Source organism: Danio rerio, chromosome 18, assembly GCF_049306965.1.
Source record: "Danio rerio strain Tuebingen ecotype United States chromosome 18, GRCz12tu, whole genome shotgun sequence".
NCBI classification, from domain to species: Eukaryota; Metazoa; Chordata; class Actinopteri; order Cypriniformes; family Danionidae; genus Danio; species Danio rerio.
Window position 1 is genome coordinate 33144360 of NC_133193.1, and position 24729 is coordinate 33169088.

Sequence of the window (24729 nt, forward strand, 5' to 3'; positions counted from 1 at the left end):
TGTATTTAATTTTAGACTTGTCAATCTTTCTCTGCCTGTAATCACTGTCTTCACAATATTTTATTTTAGACTTGTCAATCTTTTTCTGCCTGTAATCACTGTCTTCACAATATTTTGTTTTAGAATTGTCAATCCGTCTCTGCCTGTAATCACTGTCTTCACAATATTTTGTTTTGGTGTTTTGAATCTTTCTCTGTTTGTAATTACTGTCTTCACAATATTTAAATTTTAAGTTCTCTATTTTTTTTTTGTCTGAAGCAGCTGTCGCTGTGGTACCGGTTGTGTTCTTTTTGTCATTTACATTGAGCTGGAGTGTAATTTAATTTCCTTTTCCGCAAAGAGCAGGTTATGCTCTGATGATAAACACCAATGTTGCATGCTTCTGCACAAACATTTTCTTGACTTCCATTTTTAACACATGTAACAACTTCATAGTGATTACCATTGCAGTGCTTTAAATAGATGGAATTCTCTGTAAACAACTCATTATTGGGGACATATGCATTCCACCTGTCAACATTAAAGGTCATTAAATTTATTTTTAAAAGATTGGCTGCACAAAACAATTCCACATGACTACCCCACGATCCAGAATAATACATCTTTGACAGTGTCAAATAATCTTTCACTGATCTGTACTCTTCTCCTATGTATCTCAAAAATTTTGAACTATTAGCTTCAAGGTGTTTCACAACAGCACGCCTAATTATAAGGTGCTTCTCCTGATTACCGCACAATGCATCCGCAATTGACCTGAACAAGCAATTGCCATCTCCTTTAATAGATTTTGTTTTGCATGGAACACCTAAAGAGCACATGTTTGCAACTTGAACATGAACTCTTTCATTAATAAGGTGTAAACGTTGACACAAAGCATTTTGCTCTTCCCATGTTAATGGTTTGAAATTGAATGGAGTATTTTCTGTATTGCCAATGATCACATCACCCATCAAAATATTACCAGGAAACTTGCTCACATGTGTAAGTTTTGACTCAATCTGCTGTAATTTCTTAGTAGAATCTGACTGCATTTGAATCACTTTTTCAAGAAATGCTGGTTTGTTTAAATCTCTTTGTTTTACGCTATCCACAATACAACATTGTACATCGGACTCTGCAGGCGAAACATGTGTGATGATACACTGTTGACCAGGATTATAACCTCTTGCAGCACATGTAGACTTACTGATTATAGTGGCTTTCAGACCGGTCACTTCAAAAGGTGTTCCCTGAGCATTCAGTGACATGGCAAGGTTAACAACATGAGCAAACAACATGTGTATGTCAGAACAATAAACTACTATGCTTCTTCCATTATCATATTCTGCCATACCTTTACCATTACGAGAATGTGAATCAACAACAGCAAATTCTGACTCCACTTTTATGACAGCACAAATGTTGTCTCGAATGTTTAACAAACAGGCATCAGACTGAACCAAAGCTCTTTGTAGTGCTTCTTCAATTGACATGCAAACATCACGCAATGAGTCATCATACACATCAACACCAACAACACCACTCAGAGATTCAGAATACTTAATTGACAAATTTGTATCATATAGTGTGTGCACTGTTGGTAGTTCTGCAACAGAAACATATCCTCGCTGTAAATGGTCATTAATCTTCCCCTGCTGGCACATAGATGTGTATAACTTATCACCATGCAACAAAACAGCATTTAAGTCATCTGTTGTCCATGTCTGCACATGCTTCAACACACTCATCATAACTGCTGTAATGCTGTTCACCGCACATTGTCTGTTTCTGTTGAAACCAAATCGCTCATCACATTGATGGAAAGAACCCTGTATAAATTTCTGTGGAAAATAATCAGAGTTATTAACATTGAAACATTGATTAACATCATTGGAAACATTTGGAGCCTTGCGGCAGATTGGAGAAGTATTTGGAGCCTTGCGGCAGATTGGAGAAGTATTTGGAGCCTTGCGGCAGTTTGGAGAAGTATTTGGAGCCTTGCGGCAGTTTGGAGAAGTATTTAGAGCCTTGCGGCAGTTTGGAGAAGTATTTGGAGCCTTGCGGCAGTTTGGAGAAGTATTTGGATCCATGCAGCAGTTTAAAGAAGTATCTGCAGTCTGGTAGATCTCTGGATTGTTTGATGAGCTCTCGATGAACTCAGCCTTTTTTTTGAGAGGAGGCTTAACCTCTGCCAGGTCCAAGGGGGAAGTGAGTGTAATCCGCTCAGCATTCCTCCTCTTTGCTGCCTGGGAACGGCGGTATCCTTTTCCACGTGGCATCTATATTACATGAAAACACACAGAGACATAATCTTGTCAAATACATTTAATATATAATGCAGCAAAAATTCACAGCAGCCAAAAATGTCATAAAACACATTCTGTGTAATTCATTCAAAAATTTGCATTAGAAAAATGTTTTAAAGCACTCAAACAATAAGCAGCCATTAAACAAACTCCTAAATTACTAATCTAAAACTATAAATTCACAAATCTTATTGTATTGATGTACATTTTGGAACACCTGATATGAAAACCATTTTAATACCTGAATAAAAAAAATAAAAAAATTGCATGTACATTAGGGATGTGGAATATGAAAAAATATATATTTTATCTAAATACTTTGACAGTTTTTTCATAATAAAAATGAATTGATTAGAATTAATATAATAGTTTATTCTATTATAATGTTATATATTATAATCAGTTTAATCTATTTTAAGCATGCATATACATTTGTACATTTACAAAAATGTTTTTAAAAGCAGTCAAAAAACTAAGCAGCCATTAAACAGACTCCTAAATTACTCATATAAAACTATAAATTTACAAATCTCATCGTATTGATGTACATTTTAATCACATTTATAATCACATGATATTTGTCCCCCTAAAAAGAACACAATTTACTATACATCTTGACTATTCAGGAAAAAACAACATTAATTACAATTTAAAAACATTAGTTACACTGCTGAATAATTCAGAACATTAAAAGTCAAAATTGCACACACCTGAACACAAACAGTGAACTTAGTATTGAATTGACATTCACATAATTCTATGTCAAATCAAAGCTTCTACAATTATCACTGCGTCCTCTAAAATGTACAAGGCCTACATTTTTAACAAGAACAATTAAGTTTTGCATGCTTACCTTAAGAAAGTCTTCTAAAAGTCTTTCTTTTGAAAGTTTAGAAAGTCTTCTGAAAAGAACAAAAAGATCCTATTCAATACATTATATACAATGGCAGTGAACTGCTAATAATAATATATCAAGTAACTTCAGTGCAAGAAAATTTTATTTCACTAGCCTAAATAAATACAAATGTATGTCAAAACTAGTAATATTCAAATGTGTTTTGTAGCATGAAATTAGCTCATTTTATGAATATTAATAATCAACAATAACGGTTTATTCTTAATTATTAATATTCCGGCTTAAGCTTCAGTCAGTTTGGTCAAACAAACATATGATTGTAAATGATCATGCTCGCGCGACCGAGCGGATTCCCAGATTATGAATATTAATTATAAACAATAACGAATTATTATTAATCATTAATATTCCAGATCAATTTATTGTTAATTTGACCAAACAAACACAAGCAGAGCTGCCGCTCTTCCGAGCGGACACGGTAATCTATTCATTTAGAAAAAGGGAATTTAATTGCTACTTCTTGTGAAGTAGATTAATCATTCAAAAGTTTTAAACAACTTTTAATAGCAAGGCAGGGGAATCTGTATTTTAGTGACATTTTCTCGTGAGGCAAACAATTCAATTCATTTGATTATAATGGAATTTATTGACTAGTCAGACGTAACGAACAAACAAACGCACAAACATACATTAAACACAAAACAAAGGTAAACCACGTGGAGATATCGGGTCTATAGAACGTGTAACAGCAAAGAGAAATAGTAAAGCGAGGAGATAGAGATTTTAGATTAAAGAGTGACAAAACTTTCAGTTCCACACGCACCATAACGGACCACCAAGGTTATAAAAAACACCTTTTTGATAAAAGGGGCACAGCTTAATCGCATAACTAAAATCACCTGGTCTTTCATGTCTGGCGGTCTCTCTTATGCGTCTCTCTTCCGTCGTGATGAAAACTACTCTTGATGTCCTTTGATGCGTGGAGTTTGTAATGCAGTTCGGACGAACACGATCGCAAACTTTAAACTGAATTTACTTTGCCGGAAAATAAAGAAAGCGTGGCGGGAAAAAAGTCCATGCGGCTTAGAAAGCCGTGTGTGGCCCGAGGGCCACCGTCAATGATGTTCCTTTTTGGGACGTTCTCTTTCTGCCCAGATGTTTGGGGGGAAGTGTGCTTATACCTGCGGATCACGTGACAACCCGTACAGCATTCTGACCAATGATTTCAGGGGAAAGTTTGCGTGCGAACCCTTTCTTTGTCTCGAGGTCCCTCGTATGCAAATTTGAGTGTCCGCCCAAAGCATGCGGACAGGCATTTAATACAGGGGATTAAAGAATAAGGCAATGCTAGTTATGATTTTTCTCTATGCATCATGTGCTGTAAAATGTCAGCAGAAACCCATCGGTACCAAACATGGGGGGGGGGTTGAAAGTACATTAACCTAATTTTTCATATCCTTACAATATTTATGCTTTACAAAGGCCTAAATGGAACATGCATACAGGTTATAAGAGAGGTTACACAGGTAAGAAAAGTCAGAAATTAGATACAAAGTTTACAAAACATAACACATTGGTTTTGTGCTGGTTCTGGATTTGATGAGTTCATTTTCTTTCTGTCGGAACAGCCTCGTGGGTGTGTGTGTGTGTGTGTGTGAGCGTATTTGGGCAGGAATGTCTTTGAAGCTCTCCTGCTTATCTCTCCAGTTCCCCTGAACAACTTAAGCTGTCACGAAAATCCAGACTTCTTGGAGCCAGGAGTCGTAAAACCTTCTGACCAAAGCCAGACCGTGATGAAATCAATAAGAAGTTTAATCTGTGGACTGTACGCTACATATATCCCCCCTTTGCAACGAAGAAGGTTCGGAGAAAACCTTGTTGGTTGAAATCTAACTTGACGTACAGGATGGGTTGGAGGTGAGTTTCCTTCGACCTCCGTTGCTGGGTCGACGAGTCGTGGCTTAGACTCAAGCAGTTTTGACTTAGTTTCTTCATGCTCTTTCCCCCCCTTTCCTGGTTTCACGCAGGAAAGCTTTGAGGGGGAGGTCAGGGGTGCACTTGTCCACTGGTGCTTGCATCTTATTGAATGGCGAGGCCCTTGTTAATGTGTGCTTCCCTGTTGTCGGGAGGCACGGAGTGGTAGTTGTTCCGCAGTTTTCCAGAGATGAGTGATAGAGGAGTATAGTTGTGAGGTTGCAGTGGTCTTCTGGTGAGACTCAGGTACAGGATCGTGGCTGTATCCTGTGTAGAAAAGGAAGAGAGAGAGAGAGGGAACAGGGGAGAGAGTAGGTGGTGTCTGTGATGACTGTGCTTGGCTGGGCATTCCACGGTGACACAGGTTGCAGGGTCTCTACCCCCTTTCCTGGCTTGTGGCCCAGTCTTTGTTACTCTGGTTGTGATACGTAGGTTTGAGGGTTGGCTGCTATGCAGCTAAGCGTATACAACCAGGAGTCTTTGCCCTTCCTGTGTGATGTTGGTAGTGCAGGGTGGGTGCCTCTGTCCAAGTTGTTTACATCATCAGAAGATATGCCATGGTCTGGGCTGTGTCGTCGGTGCTGAGAGACACTCTACCCATTTGGTGTACTGGCATATGAGTTCAAAGGGAAGAGAAAGCGAAGGAGAGAAAAACACAAAAAAAAAATTGTTGCTCCTTGTGAGCCCATGGAAGTGTCCCGCCCGATCCATCTGGGCGTCTGATCATGAGAGTATGGTTTCTCTGTTGCTGTGGTGCTCAGTGAATCAGCGCCCTGGGCATGTTTTGCTGTGTGCAGGGTCAGTACATTAGCATTACCCCCCTCTGGCTCTGAGGCAGCACGAACTGTTGTGTCGTGGGGTCTTCAGGGACAACCCAAAAAGGATTCACACGCACCTGTTTTTTTTTAAGATGTAGGAGGTGTTGAGTGACATCTGTGTTGAAGCTGAGGTCAGACAGCAGGATCGGGTGGTAGGTGGGGTGAGTGGTGGAAAACTAACAAAACAAGAGACAAAGTAAAAGAAAAAAAAAGAAAACTGGTCTGACGAGAGGAGTCAGATGCCTACGTGGTCGCAATGTCGTTTGCGACATTTGTCGGGCTGGTGAGATTGGATGTGGCAGCTAGGCTAGGCAGGGTTGTTGGCTGCCGGTTACAGCTGCCAGATCTCGGGGTTTTGGTTGGGTGGTGACCATGGTCCACCGTGTGATGCACCTTCTTGGTAAGGGCACCGGTCCAGTCATTCAGGTCCTTGTCAGTGCCTGAAAGTTTGAACTGTTCTCATCTTCTTCTGTAGACGACCATGATGTGGTTGTCAGTGTTGTGGTTGCCTAGTTGGGAAGAAGAAAAAGTGTTGACGTTTCACGGGCTTGTGGTGGGCAGTTCTGAAGCCTTTTGCTTCCCCCCTGGGAGGTGGAACGTGAAACAGAGTCTAGCAAGTTGGAGTCTGCAGCTAAGTGCACTCTGATGTCATGGGCTGCTGTGCTTTGAAGGGTTACAATGGTGGCTGCCATTTCTGCATACTGCGGTGGTTGTGGGAGCATCCATCGACACAGGTTGTGGGCATACCTTGGCACGCATTCTCATCCCAGTACTTGGGAGTACTTGAATGACAGGTTGGCAGAGGTAGCTGGGGTTCCTCCTTTACAGCGTTGCCAATTGTCTGTCAGTTGTACAGTCTTGGTAAACAGCTATGCTGTTACCCAGCGTGGATTTGTGGCTTAAGGTGTAACAAGTGTCAATACAGTGGCCCTAGGGGGCCATCGGCCGCATGGCTGTACTGGCGTTAGTCTTTATGCCATCCCGGATGTGCTGACTGTTCAGTAACATGACAGGTTGGTGGCAGGTGTCTATGATGGCTTCTGTGCTCCAAAGAAGTTGGAGAATAGCTGTTGAAATGGCACCCACCGTGCAGAGCGATGTTGTTACACAGTCTTAGTATTTGCCTTCTGGCGCAAGGAGTGTCTTACTTGCATATGCCCAGACGTTATCTCACTTCAATCGTGGCCAGCTGTTGACCTTCCGTCAAACAGAAGGACAGCCCTTTTTGACAGGGTGGTCACGGGTCGAGAAGTCTTTGAACAGTTCTTAATGACGTGTCTGGAGTAGTTGCACCCCCTTAGGGAGCCGCTCAGTTCAGAGACCTTGCTAGGCGGTAGTCTTTGCGCTAGCCACAGTCAACTGTTGTAGGCCATGGTCTATCTCCTTTGAGTGGCCAGACACGGTGGTACTTTCATTAAGGATGTCTTCAACGTAGATGAGGTTGCCTCTAACATAAGCATCTGGATATGCTTTGTTCAGGAGGGTGTTGCTTTCGGCTGGTGAGTTGGCCTAGCCGACGGGGCACCTCATGATCGTTTAGTGTCTGTTGTTCAAGGTGAAAGCTAGCTTATGCTGGTCATTTGGATGCACAGGTATTGTCCCGAAGGCGGGGACTACATCAAGCGTTGAGTAGATGGTTGGTCCTTGAGTTCTGGGCACTTCCTGTTCCAGTGGTGTCATTGGCCCTCGTGACAACGCATTTGCTGATTTAGCTTTCTATGGTCGGGCACCCTTTGACCCTGGGTTTGAGGACGGGCCAGATCGGTGCCGAGCAGGTTTTGTTGCATAGCCCGATGTCCTTTTCCCAGCATGGAGTTGGTTATTTCCATCTGAAGGTCAGTGGGACTTGCAGTCTAGAGAGTCTTTAGCGAGGACACCGTTGTAGTCATACAGGATGTGCTGACGTTTGTCGGTTGACATCATCCTGCGTGGCCTCAGCATATCCGTCCTGTTGAGGAAAATGCCCTGTCTTCATCCATGTTAGTGATGGGGTGACAAGTGGCTGGGCACACGGCAAGGAGTTAGTCCTCTGTGAGCTCACTTCTGCCTACCGGTTCTTTGTTTACTGGTAAGACAGACGTGAGTGTGGCGAGCTGGAATGGAATAGTATAGTCTGTGTTTTCTAAGCTCCCCTCTGGTGTCGTTGCATGTAGGGTGAGGCCACTAATTGGCCCAAGAGTTCCAAGTCATGGAACTCGTAGCTGACCAATCGTCCCAGTAGGTAGTCTTTGGGGATTTTTATGTCAGTTGCCATGCAGCTATTACACAAGACATATACTGTTCATGAGGACAGTTCAATTTAGGGTATGGCTTCCAGGTTGAGGCCCAGTTTTATGCCCCTTCTGTTGTTGGTTGGAAGAAAACCCAATGTATGGTTTAGAGTTCGGCCTTTCGTATGGAGAGCCATATAGAGCACCTGTTTGTATAGGCTGGCACCACAGTGTCTTGTTTGCTGATGACGGAGCAGACCTCTGGCATGGTCTGGCCTGAGTGGGGCTTTTGAGGGTGACAGCCATTGTTGTTGGCTGTGAGAAGTGTGGGTGCCTATCACCAGTCGTTAAAGGTGTCTATATATATGCCTGAAGATGTATCAGGCTATTAGCTCTGATGTAAACATCGTGCGGCGGGGCCATGAGAGTTAGGACGGGATGGGTCAACCATCCGCCGTTCCGATTCAAGTTCAATGTGCAAATGCTGTTGGCAGTTGTCATGTGTGAGTGTTCAGCATTTGGACAGTAGTGTGTATGCTTGTTAGTTGAACACAGGTCTGGGGGTGTGTTCAGCGGAGTGTCGCACAGTGCGAGGCTGATGGCTGCTGGGTTGTCTACTCACAGTGCAAGTACAGTGTCATTCACAGTCCGGTTATTCAACATTAAGCCCTTTGAGGCCTGGGGCAGCAAGCGTTGGGGTTGCTAGCTGGTTTGAAGGCTGCAGAGTAGCGACCTTGACCCCGTCTATGTTGTTGAGTTTGGGTTCTCGCGGGTTCCAGCAGTTTCCCGCGACCTCGGTGACCTGACTGTCTGTTGGGGTTGACCTGACGGCTGTGAGCGAGTTCTCGCACTTGGGCCCAGATTTTAAAGGGGTTCAAAGTTCGAAAGAGGTTCACACGTACGCAGCGGATTTGTGAAGTTGTTAAACTAATTTCGAGAGGAGCACGTGATATAATTGACAGCAGCTGGCCACCTACCTACACTCATTAGTTAGCCAATCAGATCTATCCTAACCCACTATAAGTAGCCTAGCTAGACATTACTCCCTTATCTTCGTTTTCCGAAGAAACAAACGACAGGTCCGCTCTAGCTCCTCCAAAAGTTACTCACGGACAAAACGGATCCTCCACATCTCCTACTATTCTTCAACTACAATACCACACCACCTTTAATACCATCGTCAGCAACTACAAAAAATGACAAAAACAACAACAACAGCGACGGCGGCTGAGATCACAACAGCATCAGCGCAGCTACATACAAGAAAGAAAGCTCCGAGCTCCCTGAAACACCAGCCCCGTCTTAACAACAACCAGCCCAGCATGAAAGTCAGCTCGAGACCGAGGCTCTAACGAGAGGCCGTAGGCCTATCCACTCCAGCCAGATCACAATGCAATCCCCAGCTCCGCTACGTACCTTCTCCAGCATCATCATGTGTCACTCATATCCAACAACGACTGTCACTGAACTCCTCCAAACTCCTAGACGCCGGGACCATAATTCAAAGCCGCTGCATTAAACCCAAAACACTTGCGAATCCACGTCTTCACCGCCACTCCCAGGACATAACACGCTCCTGCCACACCCCCTATCCTAAACAGACATTAAACCCGCAATCTCTCCGCCTCCCCGGAGAATCAAGGAAAGGATTAAAAAGCAATATTGGATTTGGACATATTGCAGCAATCATAATTCTAAACACGGATAAAACCTATCTCCCGGACAATAAAGCAACTCTTGGGAATCCCACCTCACCTCTTCCATCCTGCAGCTCCCGATTCCAGTGCACACTCCAGTCCTCCTCTTTCAGCGATCCTTACCACCTACGCACCCCGCCCCTCTACCTTGCGTATCATTGCTTTTTCCCCCTCTCATTTTTACAAGCTCGCAGCTACTGCTGATTATTTTCTATTATAAAATAGAAATTACTTGTCGACTTTTGTCAATATGTTTATGCTTTTACTGATTTACGTTTGTAACTGACCTAATTTTCTGAATTTCTCATTCCAGGTTTCGTCTACTGAAGCACAGCCGATCTCGGCGCTCCCTTCCCACAACCTCACTAGCCGTCCACCAACACTACACCAGAAATCACAGAGCAATTCCCTGTTAAGCACATCCATACCAGCCCTACTGAAATGGACATTAGAACGTTTCTAAAAACATCTAATAACGGCTCTTTCATCTCCTCATAATTCTGCCTTTTCCAGCTTTAACAGCATGATTCTACCTGATGAATATGCTTAAATTATCACGTTATAAACCAAGCAATCTCTCTAATCTAGACGGCTGCAGCGCTCGGTTGCAATCAACATTACACCTGCCACCCGATTTCTGGCAATCGGAGGTCACAATTATATTTCGTAGTCCGTTTAACATTCGGATGCAGAAGTAGCCCACACATTTATGCTTAAAAACGATCCGCTGGATTTCGCCAATAACTACGGTGTTTGCACGTAATTCACCTACAAGTTCCCGTTTCTCTCTCCCTAATATCCCCCAGCTAAACTAGTGACCGGTTTTCTAATATTTGCATTCTCATTGCGGAAGAACCTCCGGCTTAAGCACTTCTATAGAATTCTTAAGCATCAATTTGGAGTGATAGAATTTCAAGCATTAATAAGCTACTTGAATAAATCGACAATCAGTCCCCTTTTATATTCTGGAAGAAATATCACGCTAAGCATAAACTGCTCTCCATCTAGACCATCAAACACACATGCGCATTATCCCGCAGGGATGCCTTTTCGTCACTCACCTATTTCATCTCGCAGCAGCAATCTCCGGAATAGAAGAGAAATTATCTAAATCCGATCTTGGCCGTAAAAAACTCTGCCTGAAGGGCGTCGCGCAACAGAGGCGCCGACGGCGTGGTGACGCGGCGCGCTTACGACAGAGAATAGCAGATTAATGCACACCAGACTCACGCATTCATACTTTATCAAATAAACTAATCAATTATACAAATAGCGCTCCGCGGCGCGGCAGAATACGAAGTGTCATGAATTGTGGCTGGGCACTACAGACAGCCGCATTGACTTCCTTAGTATTTATTTCCTTCCTGTGAAAGTCAATGGTTACAGGTTTTCAGCTTTCTTCAAAATGTTGTCTTTAGCGTTTAACACGGGAGTCACTAACCTCTGAAACTAAGAGCTACTTTCGGGCACCGATTAACGTGGAGGGCTACCAGTTTGATAAACACTTCTCAAATAACAAATTGCTCAATTTACTTATAATTATAATTTAAGTTTTTGGTAATAATGAATAATATTCATCCAGGTGTAGTCACTGATCATGTTATGATTCTCTCAAAGTTACCAACAATGATTTAACAGGGTAGGAAATACCCCGTAATTAATATATCAACGTGCAACACTATTTTATTTATCTTTGCAAATATTTACATTTTTAAATGATTACTTCTATATTAGAGAAAGCTTACTTGTAAGTGGCGTTATGGTGAGCTATTTTAGAACAGGCCTGTGAGCAACACACGAGAGCCTCGTGAGCTATCTGGTGCCCATCGCTACCATATTTGGTGACTCCTGGTTTAACAGAAATGAAATTCATAAAGGTTCGTAACCATCAGGTGGCGCTTAAAGTATGTGACCTGCTTATGCTTCCTTCCTTAAGCGCTGGAATAGAAGCCATTCATTTATTAGCTATCCAATTTCATCCTCAGTATATCCTTTTTACACAGATGCTGCCCCCTTCGAGGGGTATTTTATCGGGGCCGCCAATGCGCTTCTAACGGGCAATATCGTTAATACATTCTGAAAAAAAAAAAAATAAATAAATAAATAAATAAAAAATAAAAATATATATACTGTTGTACATGTTCCTAGTTGCATAGGAAATCGCTGACTCTCTTTTTGCTTTATTTTCAGAAACTGGTATCAGAAGCAGAGCCGCAGCTGACTCCATCTCTCCTTTTAAGACGATAATCCCATATCCACAGCATACACAATTTGCGTCAGCATTCATTTATACATTTTAAGTTACCCCAGAACACCTCATCAGTTTCTCAATGCTCAACACATCCACACATTCCGTTCAATAACATTTTTGGTTTCAAAACACCTTAAAGTCATAGGACCATTCAGGCTTCCCACCAGATTCATAATCCAGTCACTCATTCAGAATTGGAGCCAACACCACAGCAGCACACAAGGGCTATCGTAACAACACATACAAACACTAGGAAAGTAGTCTCCCGACGCCTTCAAATCTTATATCTGACTCAGACACAGCCATCTCAGGGAAGCTCAGAGGACCCTCACCAGCAGACGCAGTAATCCCAGCGGCCAAGGGCATGGGCCTAGTCCAGGGAGAGAATACGACCCAACCATACCACCTTTCCGAGGGCAGAGGAACTACCCAGTCTCCCAAGGGCGCGGGCATGACCCAGCCATCTAGCTTCCTTTCTTCCTTCCAGCTGATTTGCACTCAGCCTTCTCCCCCTTTTTCACTCACCTAACTCCAGTAGGAGTTCTCTCCCTGCCCAGGCCCCCTTGTCACCCCCGCCCCCCCCGGCCGCTGCCACAGAAGTTTTCACTGCCCCCCAACTTTTCTAACTTCTGTAGGACCCCGCCCCCCCCCCCCCCCCCCCCCATGGCTCTGGCCCCCGCAGGGGCGTTACCCGGAGCTTCGATTCCCGCAGGAATCATCTCACTGCCCTGGCCTTAGCTTTTTATATTATGTCATTCCATAATGACATATAGTATAGCACTATTTATTTTTCTCTCTGTTTGATTTTATTTATATAAATTTATATCTATATGCACCCACGCATATAAATATGAATTTATATATAGTGCTGTCACCCTCATGCTCTGTTCCCGCAGGAACACCCCCAGAGCACCTATACCGCCCGTCACCCTTCAGTAAGAGTCTTCACCTCCCCTTCATCTTTCCCGACTCCTACTGGAGCAGCTAAATAGCTCACCCAACCCCGAGCTGTGACACGAGTCATGTCACCGACCCTCCCCGGCCCTAGCTTTTATTTATGTTTATTTTTGTTTATTTCTCACACTTATCTTTTATTTTTTAAATTTATTTATATATATGTATATATATATGCACCCACGCATATACATATATATTTATATATAGTGCTGTCACCCTCAAGCTCTAACTCCCGCGGAGTTAATCCCGAGCACCGGACCCCCGCAGGGGTCATCGCCCAACTGCCATTTCCCCCTTCAGCTGGGGCTTCACCGACCATTCCTTTTCCCGACTCCAGCTGGAGATGGCACATACAGCTCTCTCTCCCGCAGGAGAGCCAAGAGCTTCGACTCTCGCAAGAGTCAGTAAAAACGCCCCCCCAAGGCCCTAGATTACCCCATTATATATTTATATATCTATATGTTTCATATAAATATATAATTATATATAGTGCTGCCACCTCCCAGCTCAATCTCCGCAAGAAGTGTTCCTCGAGCAAATTACTCCTTCGGAGTCCCCGCCCCCCCTGCCCCCCTTCACCCCCCTCTCCAGCCGGAGTCCTTCACTCCCCTTCCCTTGTAATGACTCCAGCAGGATTCCCGCCCACCCCATGGCTCTGACCCCCGCAGGGGTCTCCCCGAGTCTCTACTCCAGCAGGAGTATTCACAGCCCAAGCCAACTCTGCTCGGGTTCCCGCAGGAACCTGTTTCACCCTTTGCTCCAAAGGAGCCCTCTTTACCTTTTCTTTTTCAAATAACTATATCCAGCAGCTGGATATAGCATTTCAAGCCTTTTGGGGAGTTTCTTCGAATACACGGCTGCTGTCCCGAGCTTCATGCATTTGGGGAGCTCTCGAGAACCACCTGATCTCGTACTCCCCTCACATGCTCTATGGACCTGGCGGGAGCCCTGGGCTCAACTATCTCCGAGCTCAGGGTTCTCTCCCGGGACAGCATGCCAAACCTGCTTACAGCTGTCAAGCAATATCTAAGTGTGAACTCTTGAAGTGAAGTTTTTAAACTAATTTCGAGAGGAGCACGTGATATAATTGACAGCAGCTGGCCACCTACCTACACTCATTAGTTAGCCAATCAGATCTATCCTAACCCACTATAAGTAGCCTAGCTAGACATTACTCCCTTATCTTCGTTTTCCGAAGAAACCCCCCATCCACCCCTTTCTCCTCCTTTTCTCCTTTACAAAAAGGGGAGCTCTCGAGAACCACCTGATCTCGTACTCCCCTCACATGCTCTATGGACCTGGCGGGAGCCCTGGGCTCAACTATCTCCGAGCTCAGGGTTCTCTCCCGGGACAGCATGCCAAACCTGCTTACAGCTGTCAAGCAATATCTAAGTGTGAACTCTTGAATTACCATTCAGCAGCAGGTATGTGCCCATTGGCGACGGGTACACGGGGTGCACTGCAGTCATGGGGACAGTCGTTACTTGAATGGGAGCGATGTAGGTTAGTTGAACCTCAGTTTGGCTGTATGGTTTGCACCAGCAGCCTGCCTGGTTGGCATTTAAGTGTTCGTTTTAGTCTCTGAGCTCTTGCTTTGAGTTACTCAAACAGGAAAGATGACATTAATGTGAGGTCTGCTCCCGTGCTGACGCGCGTTTTTCATCTTTCTTTCATCTCCACGGTTACAGCCAAGTAGCGCGTTGTTGCCACGCCATTTTGTTCAGGTTCCCCAAGAGTTGAAGTGCAGGGGCCTGAGCAGTTGTTTGTATGCAGGTGTGGCTGGTTGGTGGGCTGTGGCTCGGGAGGTAAACAGACAACCAGACCAGTGTTTCCTGGTACCCGAGGTTGCAAGCATGGTGGCGCTGGCTGCTTCTTGGGGGAAGCGTGATGCTGCAGTTAGATACACAGTCTTTAGCTTGTGTTGGACTCGCAGTACTCTGCGGGGATGGAGCAGAAAGCAGGTGTTCAGGGGGGGGTAAATGGTTTTGGACCCCCCTCAAGTCATAAGGAGTCTGGCTTGACTTCCTGTAGGGCCCCTTCATGCTTTTTAACAGTTCTGCTGCTCATGACGCCACGGTGCCGTTGTTTGGTGTCAGGTTTTCACCTTTGGCTTTCTCTGGCGTGTAACTAGCTGGATGCTGGTTGCTTGAGCTCCTAGCTACTGCAGGTTGTTCATTCCTTGGTTGCTGTTAGGCTCCTTTTGGACTGCTTGTGGTGAGTGGCTTGTCCCAGTGTGTCTCTGAGCATCCTGTCTGGTGTTGGGACATGCGCCTTCCTGGCGGTGCTGTCCTCTGCTGGCGAAGAAAGGCTTTAACTCACTGTTTGGAAGTCTTGCGGCTGGGAAACAGTAACGTGCCTTTTAAAGTCAGCTCCGGATGAGATTCTGAGACAGGGTAGCTCGTAGGTGTTTGATAGTCTTTCAAAGCAGTCTTTGTTTTGAACAGATTTTATGAGCTAAACTCTGCCGCTGTTGGGTGGTCAGGGCGTGGGGGCAGGGCATTGCCCGTGTGCGGACTCACCACAGAAAGCAGGCTTTTGAGAGAGAGAGGATCTGGAAGGTGAACTCCTCCTCCATTCATTGCTCATTTCCTGTCTCGAAGTAGGGTTGGTGTAGTCGACTGCAGTATGCTTCTGAGGTCTCGTGGCTGTTCTGAGACCCATGGCGACAATCAGTCCTTACTCTGACACAGGGTCAGGTAAAACACTCTTGTAAGAGCTTTGCATCGCTCGTAATCTGCTTTGATGGCACGGGGCTGTTGATTCAGGAAACTTCTTGCCTCACGGCTCGAAGTAATTCTTAGCAGATACAGTTTGTCACCGAGAGTGGCACTTGGCCTCTGTGTAAAAGTGTAAAAGTCAATGTCTTAAAATTAGGAGTGTGTGTCGTCGCCTTCAGCAAGGTTTGGGGTGAAAGTTGGCATTTCCCTGGCCAGCTGGTTCAAAGTCTTTGGCTGACAGATGGTGTCTGTCGTGGGGGACCCCATTGGAGGGAGTCCTGGCCCTGTGTTGCTGATGGGCGTTGCTGGAATGCTGGCTGGCGGGGCGGTATGAGTTGGATTCACCCCCCTCTGCTGGTCTATCCAGTCTTGGCCTTTGGGCTGACTGCGGCACTTCCCCTTTCGGATAGTCACATGGGTTGTAGAAATGTGACAGTTCTGGGTGAACTCTGGTAGGTTCATGCTTAAAAGTCTCTTTATTGGGTTCCGTGTTGGAATTTTGCTCGGGGCCTCAGCCGTTGACTTTAGAGGCTTTGACCCGAGCTTTACTGTCTTTTGTTCTGCTCTTTACAATAGTGTTTCAGCTTGTAGCTTTACACTCAGTTCATCTTTGGCTTTCTACTCTCGTCGCTCCTTGTGTGCGTTGTCCGCTTGTAGCTCCATCGGGGCGCGTGTAGTCCGTCCATTTGCTCCAGAAGTTCGGCGTCCTTTTCCCTCGTCGTCTTGCAGGCGTCCTGGGCTCGATGCTCCAGCTGGTTGAGACCCTTTCCTATGGGTCTGGCCGGTGCAAGGGTGAGGTGTGTCAGGGCCCTGGAGAGTTGAGTCTGGGCTTGGCTGTCATGGCTCCGGGCTAGGTCGTTCGCCCTCAGCGGATTAATGCAGATGTCCAGCTGTTCTCTGCTTGGCCGCTGCAGCTCCATGGCGTCGTTGGGCAGGAGGTTGTGGGTTAAGCACTTAACCAGGCCTCCAGTTGGTCCCAGTGAGCAGCGGGCTGGGCGCACTTGACATGCTGGTCTGTTGGGTGAGACAGAGATCACAAGGGAGAGAGAGAGAGAGAGACCCACAAGGCCAGATCGAGTGGATGTTAGCATTGTGTTATATTATCAGTCTGACAGGGTTGTCAGCTAGGGGGTATGTGCCGGCTAGACGTTGGTCCTTCTAAGGATCCTCTGGGGGCCGGACAATTCGGATGTCGAATTTGGGTGGCTAGATAACAGTTGATATCTACGTACTGGCCTCAAGGCTTTTAGTCATGCGCCAGGCTGTGCAAATTACCAATCAATTATTTAAATCACCCTGGTGGTTCTCAATGGCGTGGTCTCTGAGCAGGTCAAAGTAACTAAAAATAATTAAGTAAATAAAAATAACAGTAACCCACCAACAAAAATGAATAATACTAACGATAAGTTAGACAAAAAGGCACCTCGCTCGGATGAACGAGTGTACAGGGAAAGAAAAATGAAAGAAAATACTAATATGGATATCAGTAAATATGAATAAAAATAAAACTGAAAGACAGACAAGGATGAGAAACGAGGGAGAGAGAGAGAGAGAGAGAATAGCAAAACCTATGGGCATGTCTAAAATGTTCGTTTTATAGTCCTGTAGTGGGCTAAGTTTAGACTAGGTTTTACATGCTATTTACACTTGGTGGTGAGTGAAAGGCATTCAGATGAAGGTCGCCAGAGCGTGCTATCTGACTAGACTTTCCCCAACTCCTACTGCAGTCGCTATCAGATCACTTGCCTATAATGTAACTCGGTTGTGAACTCACACAGCGTAGGCTTTTAGCACAATACGTAGCACTCAAGAAAGTCACTGACCGCCTGGCATGAAAGGGACCATCAAAAGGGAAGAAAAATTATGCCTATTAATGATAATAATAGAGAGATTAAAGGCTATTCCCCAAATAGCCAAACCAACAAAATTAAAATTAAACATGACCTAAGTTTAGAATAGATTATTGGGAACTTGATTAAAAATCAAGTAATAACAAAATAAACTGGACAACGGTATTAAAATGAAAAAGACAGAAGGCAGAAAATTAATAAAAAAATTGAAAGTAACAAAATAATTCATAATACCAAAAGAAATAAAAACAGACCAATAATCTATACTCAGATAACTAAACTATTGTTTGGATAAAATGATAACAGGGAAAATAAAATGCTTAATCGAAATTAAAACAAATTAACTCCAAACTGTTTGACCATTTCAGACCACTTGAGACACAATGGTGGGCGGAACTGATGTGAGGAGAGCAGAAGGAGACAGGGGGAGATGTTTCCGAGTTGCACTTCACATTCGGTTAGCCTTGTGCTAAAGTTTGTTAGTTACAAAATGTGAAGGGTTGGTTTGCTTAAGCATTAACGTTAGCTGGCGTTAGCCGCTAGCAAGTTGTTACGAGTTACGCTTCGCATCCGGTTAGCCTTGTGCTAACAGTTTGGTAATATTAAGACGCGAAGGGTTAGTTTACTTAGGCTAGTCGTTAGAAGCTAGCGAGTGGTTTTGCCCTGTGAAGTAAACCGCGTCACCAACTCTGCCTCCTGAAAGGCGGATCTTATGCTTTGGGGTGGTGACTACGTCATTCACGCATGCGTGCGCGCGCACGAGTTACGTGGACGAGGAGTCAATGAGCGCTCGAAGAGCCGATTTATGAATGGGAGGAGTTCTCATTCATAACTTGGTATGCGGCTGACTTCCACGAAGGCAAAGCGCGAACCACTAAGATTCGCACAAGCGGTCATTATATATCATGTTGCCGTAACATTGATAATAATATTCGACCATTACAATTAGACAAACAAACATAAAATGCGAGACGTCTCTCGAGGCGGTGCACGTTTGTACACAGATTTGGTCCGGACGAACATAACTGAAATATGGGAATTCACATCCATATCAGATTTTGGTACCATTTAAAAACACGCTTATGGTTCTGAGAATTCCTTTCGTCAGAAAGCGGTTAACAGGCAAGCTTGCAGCTCCCGAAATACATTAATTTAGAACCGTCCAGCAGTTCTGAAATTAATTTCGCACGGCGGCGAAGCAAAGAGGTTAAACGTTAGGCAGCTAATCTAACAGTTTGAAACCACGGGAGAAATAGTCTAGAGGTTTTCTAGCTATAAAGGCCTTTTAAACGGACAGGTTTGGGGTTTCTAAACTGTCTTACAAGCGCTGAGAGAGGTGTCTTTTCCTCCGACAGGCACACTAATATATTTAAATGATTTGCAGAACGTGCGTCTCAGCAAAATCGATTCAAAATATATATGAACTGCAGTTTAAATTGTTACACTCTACACGGGCAGCTCTCTGCTGTGTTTAGTGAACAGAATAGCTGGAGCAGGCTTTCCGTCCTCCCAGCTTTGAAGAAAAGGAAATGCTTCTCGCGGTCCTTTTTTTTTCTATAGCGCTTAATAAATCACAATGAATTGGAAAGTTTGTTTCACAGAAAATGTTTGGAAAACTGCCCGCATTCTCTCCACCAATATATGTAGCATGAAATTAGCTCATTTTATGAATATTAATAATCAACAATAACGGTTTATTCTTAATTATTAATATTCCGGCTTAAGCTTCAGTCAGTTTGGTCAAACAAACATATGATTGTAAATGATCATGCTCGCGCGACCGAGCGGATTCCCAGATTATGAATATTAATTATAAACAATAACGAATTATTATTAATCATTAATATTCCAGATCAATTTATTGTTAATTTGACCAAACAAACACAAGCAGAGCCGCCGCTCTTCCGAGCGGACACGGTAATCTATTCATTTAGAAAAAGGGAATTTAATTGCTACTTCTTGTGAAGTAGATTAATCATTCAAAAGTTTTAAACAACTTTTAATAGCAAGGCAGGGGAATCTGTATTTCAGTGACATTTTCTCGTGAGGCAAACAATACAATTCATTTGATTATAATGGAATTTATTGACTAGTCAGACGTAACGAACAAACAAACGCACAAACATACATTAAACACAAAACAAAGGTAAACCACGTGGAGATATCGGGTCTATAGAACGTGTAACAGCAAAGAGAAATAGTAAAGCGAGGAGATAGAGATTTTAGATTAAAGAGTGACAAAACTTTCAGTTCCACACGCACCATTACGGACCACCAAGGTTATAAAAAACACCTTTTTGATAAAAGGGGCACAGCTTAATCGCATAACTAAAATCACCTGGTCTTTCATGTCTGGCGGTCTCTCTTATGCGTCTCTCTTCCGTCGTGATGAAAACTACTCTTGATGTCCTTTGATGCGTGGAGTTTGTAATGCAGTTCGGACGAACACGATCGCAAACTTTAAACTGAATTTACTTTGCCGGAAAATAAAGAAAGCGTGGCGGGAAAAAGTCCATGCGGCTTAGAAAGCCGTGTGTGGCCCGAGGGCCACCGTCAATGATGTTCCTTTTTGGGACGTTCTCTTTCTGCCCAGATGTTTGGGGGGAAGTGTGCTTATACCTGCGGATCACGTGACAACCCGTACAGCATTCTGACAAATGATTTCAGGGGAAAGTTTGCGCGCGAACCCTTTCTTTGTCTCGAGGTCCCTCGTATGCAAATTTGAGTGTCCGCCCAAAGCATGCGGACAGGCATTTAATACAGGGGATTAAAGAATAAGGCAATGCTAGTTATGATTTTTCTCTATGCATCATGTGCTGTAAAATGTCAGCAGAAACCCATCGGTACCAAACATGGGGGGGGGGGTTGAAAGTACATTAACCTAATTTTTCATATCCTTACAATATTTATGCTTTACAAAGGCCTAAATGGAACATGCATACAGGTTATAAGAGAGGTTACACAGGTAAGAAAAGTCAGAAATTAGATACAAAGTTTACAAAACATAACACATTGGTTTTGTGCTGGTTCTGGATTTGATGAGTTCATTTTCTTTCTGTCGGAACAGCCTCGTGGGTGTGTGTGTGTGTGTGTGTGAGCGTATTTGGGCAGGAATGTCTTTGAAGCTCTCCTGCTTATCTCTCCAGTTCCCCTGAACAACTTAAGCTGTCACGAAAATCCAGACTTCTTGGAGCCAGGAGTCGTAAAACCTTCTGACCAAAGCCAGACCGTGATAAAATCAATAAGAAGTTTAATCCGTGGACTGTACGCTACAGTTTTTAAAATCGTAATAAAATGTACATTATTTGTCATGTTTTTACTTAATTTTTATGTTAATTTTACATTAAGATTGTATAATTTTTTTGTTCTGTTTTTGACAGCAGCATAGTAAATCTGCTAAAATATCACCATGCTACTCTTATACTTTTGATAACAGATGTTTCAATATAATGTTAACTTTCTTTGTAAAAGCATGCTTTAAAATTTTACTACAAATGTCATCCATAAAGTTGGAATTGCTCATACATTTACAATCTAAAAGTATATGTTAAGTATATGTTAAGTATGTTTTTTTAAAATATTAAAACATCTGTTTATATTTTCCAAAGCAACTAACCACAAAGTTAATGGAATTACAAAAATATCAATCTATAAACATTTTTCATAATTTATAGAAAAAAACAAACATGCATTATGAATGTCACCAAAAAAGTATGAAAGTTTACAGTATACAACATAGTTTGTAAAAATTCTGCAAATTTAACTGCACAATCCAAAAGAAATTATGCTAATCAAATGGATAACAGTTGGCTTACTATAGAACAAAATGAATGATTTTTATTTTATTTAACATTTTTGGATTTATGAAGAAAACGCTTGGTTATGGATGTGACGTGAAACTAGCACCTATGAAACTTTGATAAATTACATATAATTGTTTAAAAACATTGACAAAAACATGTTTAAAGATTTTTACAGTACTGTACTAAACAAACCTAAGGAAACAACATAAATATTTTTTCACTATTTTGGTAAAAACATTTTCAGGATAAGGTTGACATTTGCATGGAATTCCTTTTATATACAGTATGTCACAAAAGTGAGTACACCCTCACATTTCAGCAAACATTTATGTATATCTTTTAATAGGACATCACTGCAGAAATGAGTTTGACAATAACTGAAAGTTCTACATGGCACATCATGGCAAACCATTCTCACAACACCTGGAAAAAAAACAAACAAATTGTTGCTTTACATAAAAATGGCCTAAACTATAAAAAGATAGCCAACACTCTGAAACCGTGCTATAGCACAGTGATCAACAACATCCAGCGCTTTAAGATGACAGGTTGTTCTCAGAACAAGCCTTGCCATGGTCAGCCACAGAATTTCTTTGATGCAGTATTTACTAAAACATATCACATGAAACTTTACTTACCTGATCTCTGCTGCAGTCATTCCATATTTCCAAAAAAGCAAAAGAAACATAAATTAGTCAACTATAATGCATACTACTAATTAAAAGAGACATTTCAACATTTGTTGAATTGATAAAATCTTACACAATGTTAGTTAACTTCAAACATGTAAAGCAGCTATTCTAACAATCAAATAAATTGTCATCTTTCACTACAAGTCATCATCTTGTTAAATCAATGCTTACGTAATACGATATGTGTATAGTAAATATTATGGGCACAATCAATAAAAAATATCATTACAAATTATTTTGTCATCACATACTTCCTCAGTCTAAAATAACAATGCAATGCAACTATGTAACTTAGTAACTGTTAAATAGGCTTACGTACTTTATTTCAATTACACAGTAACAGTTAAACAATATCCTAACGCGATTAACACGATAACACGCATATAATCAAACACTAATCCCATAATTAATCATCACGCGATGCTATAGTGAAAATATAAACATACAAATTACCTATATTCGTTTGCATAAGGCATAAATCACTAAACGTAAAAAACTGTTCCACAAACAATCATCACCATTCATTTGTGCAAGTTCAACAAGGCCCACCGAACACTTAAATGCTTAGTGATCATTTTAACGGTGCACAGAATGGCGCGGTTACGCTTACTTTGGACACGTATTTTCATGTCAATGTTCATGAAGGCCAATTTACGTTCGCAAAACATTTTTTGAAGCCCATAAATACAACCGACAGAGACTTGACGCTTATGCAATACTTTTTTTTATCATTAAAAACTCTCAAATAATGTAAATGATCTCCTCGTTACCGTCTTTACAAAGACGCTTAACATAGGCGTCATATTGAAGAAATAACACCCCAGTTAACTCTACAAACGTATCAGTCAAAAGACAAACAGTTTAAATACCAGAAAATATAAGTGATACGAAGATATACAACAATGATTAATAAGAAAGCAAGAAATTTGCCTTACCGCTTCACAACACAAAATGGCTGAAGACTCGTTCCTGAAGGATTCGTTTATTTAGAACAAATCTTTAATTTGATTCTCCTGCCAGGTAGTGATTCTTTCCCGCATGCGCAGTAGCCTATAAACATTAAGCTACAAAAGATTTGTTTGTGTACCGAATCCTCTGATTTTTTCACTCATTCATCCTTTAACACGTGATTTTACGGGAAAACAGAAATGTAAAATTATTAGGTACAAATTAATATTACATTATGGAACAATCTGCCATTACCTATTAAAACGGCTTCTTCACTACCGAAATTTAAATCTTTGGTGAAACGCATTTCTTTGTGCTTTTGATTGTGTGTAACCTTATGTATTTTGTTTTAATATACTTTTTCCTTTTTTTTCAAAAGTTTGTACAACATTTTGGCAAGTAAGGTTGATTAAAAATGTGCTTTATAAATTAAATATTATACCACTTCATTTGTATGTTACACATTTTTAATTGAAATCCATTACATCAGCAAACGGTCTCCCATTGTCTAGAACTGATTTTTTTTATGAACAGCAGGCATAATACAATCTTCAAGGTTACAAAAGTACCTATTTTGTTGATAACGCTTTCACATGAATTCTAGTTTAATACAACAACTCTTCTTACATTAAAAATACTACTGTCTTTTACCCATGGCTTTTTTTTTTTTTTAAATATGCAACAACTTTGATGTTTGCGCACATTTCAAAAAAAAAAAAAAAAAAAAAAAACACAACAGAAAAACTTTTTTTTGAGGACGTATGACTTAATCATTAAAAAGTATTTTGTGAAGAAATATCCACTTTTTAGTCACAAAAGGTTTTAGATTTCTATTATCGCACTTCTATGAGATTATATTACTTTCAAACAGCTTCAATATTTTTTTTCTTACTGCATATTGAAAAACACATTTACACTATTCTTCCTTGACTAACTGCTTTCACATTCACATTTTGTATTTTTTTAATTTTACACTTCATATTTCTCAAATGTCAATGTCACAAAAAAATAAAAATTACAATATGAATCAAACCACAACTGTTCACACACTGGCACACATTTATGGCACACATCTAATAATTTAAATAACACGTCTTGTACATAATGTTTTACAATAAAAATAAAATAAATAAAATACACGCAAACATTTTTTTTTTTTTTTACCAAGAACAGACGGTCATCATCTGTATTTCTTGGAAAAACTTCTTAAAACTTAAGCTACATTTTTTCCTCAGTCTTTTTCAAATATTGCACATTGTTAAAAAGTCCCACTTAACGTTCAACGCAACTCCAGTCAAACAATGAATCCAATGTAATAATTTACATAACACGTCCTGTACATGCAATGTTTTACAATAAAAATAAATAAATACACGCTAAAAAAATTTTTTTTTACTAAGAACAGACTGTCATCATCTGTATTTCTTGGAAAAACTTCTTAAAACTTACGATGCATTTTTTCACAGTCTTTTTCAAATATTGCACATTGTTAAATAGTCCCACTTAACGTTCAACGCAACTCAAGTCAGTCAAACAATGAATCCAAATTGTCAAACTTATCCATTTCCCCATTAGAGACTGCTGCTGCTTCATCACTCCCATCTTTAGGAGCATCTACAGCATCATCTTTCTTCACAAACAAAACCCTGGTGATAAACTCCCTCCACATTT

General features: G+C 41.8%; 1 protein-coding gene and 1 long non-coding RNA gene across 2 annotated transcripts; one reads left to right on the forward strand and one right to left on the reverse strand.

The window, feature by feature from the left end:
- Positions 1-232: 232 nt before the first annotated feature.
- On the reverse strand, positions 233-3228 carry LOC141378847 (uncharacterized). Its single transcript, XM_073930363.1, has 2 exons — positions 3139-3228; positions 233-2258 (listed from the first exon to the last, which is right to left on the reverse strand). Exon 2 carries the CDS (start codon positions 2256-2258, stop codon positions 294-296), a length of 1965 nt encoding a protein of 654 aa, XP_073786464.1. The 5' UTR covers positions 3139-3228; the 3' UTR covers positions 233-293.
- Positions 2880-23802, forward strand: LOC141378854 (uncharacterized). Its single transcript, XR_012394372.1, has 2 exons — positions 2880-3340; positions 20891-23802. It is a non-coding gene; the product is annotated as an uncharacterized lncRNA (long non-coding RNA).
- Positions 23803-24729: the final 927 nt, after the last annotated feature.

Excerpts from the sequence above, each read along its gene's own strand:
- LOC141378847 (XM_073930363.1), bottom strand. The coding sequence starts at position 2,258 with ATGCCACGTGGAAAAGGATACCGCCGTTCCCAGGCAGCAAAGAGGAGG.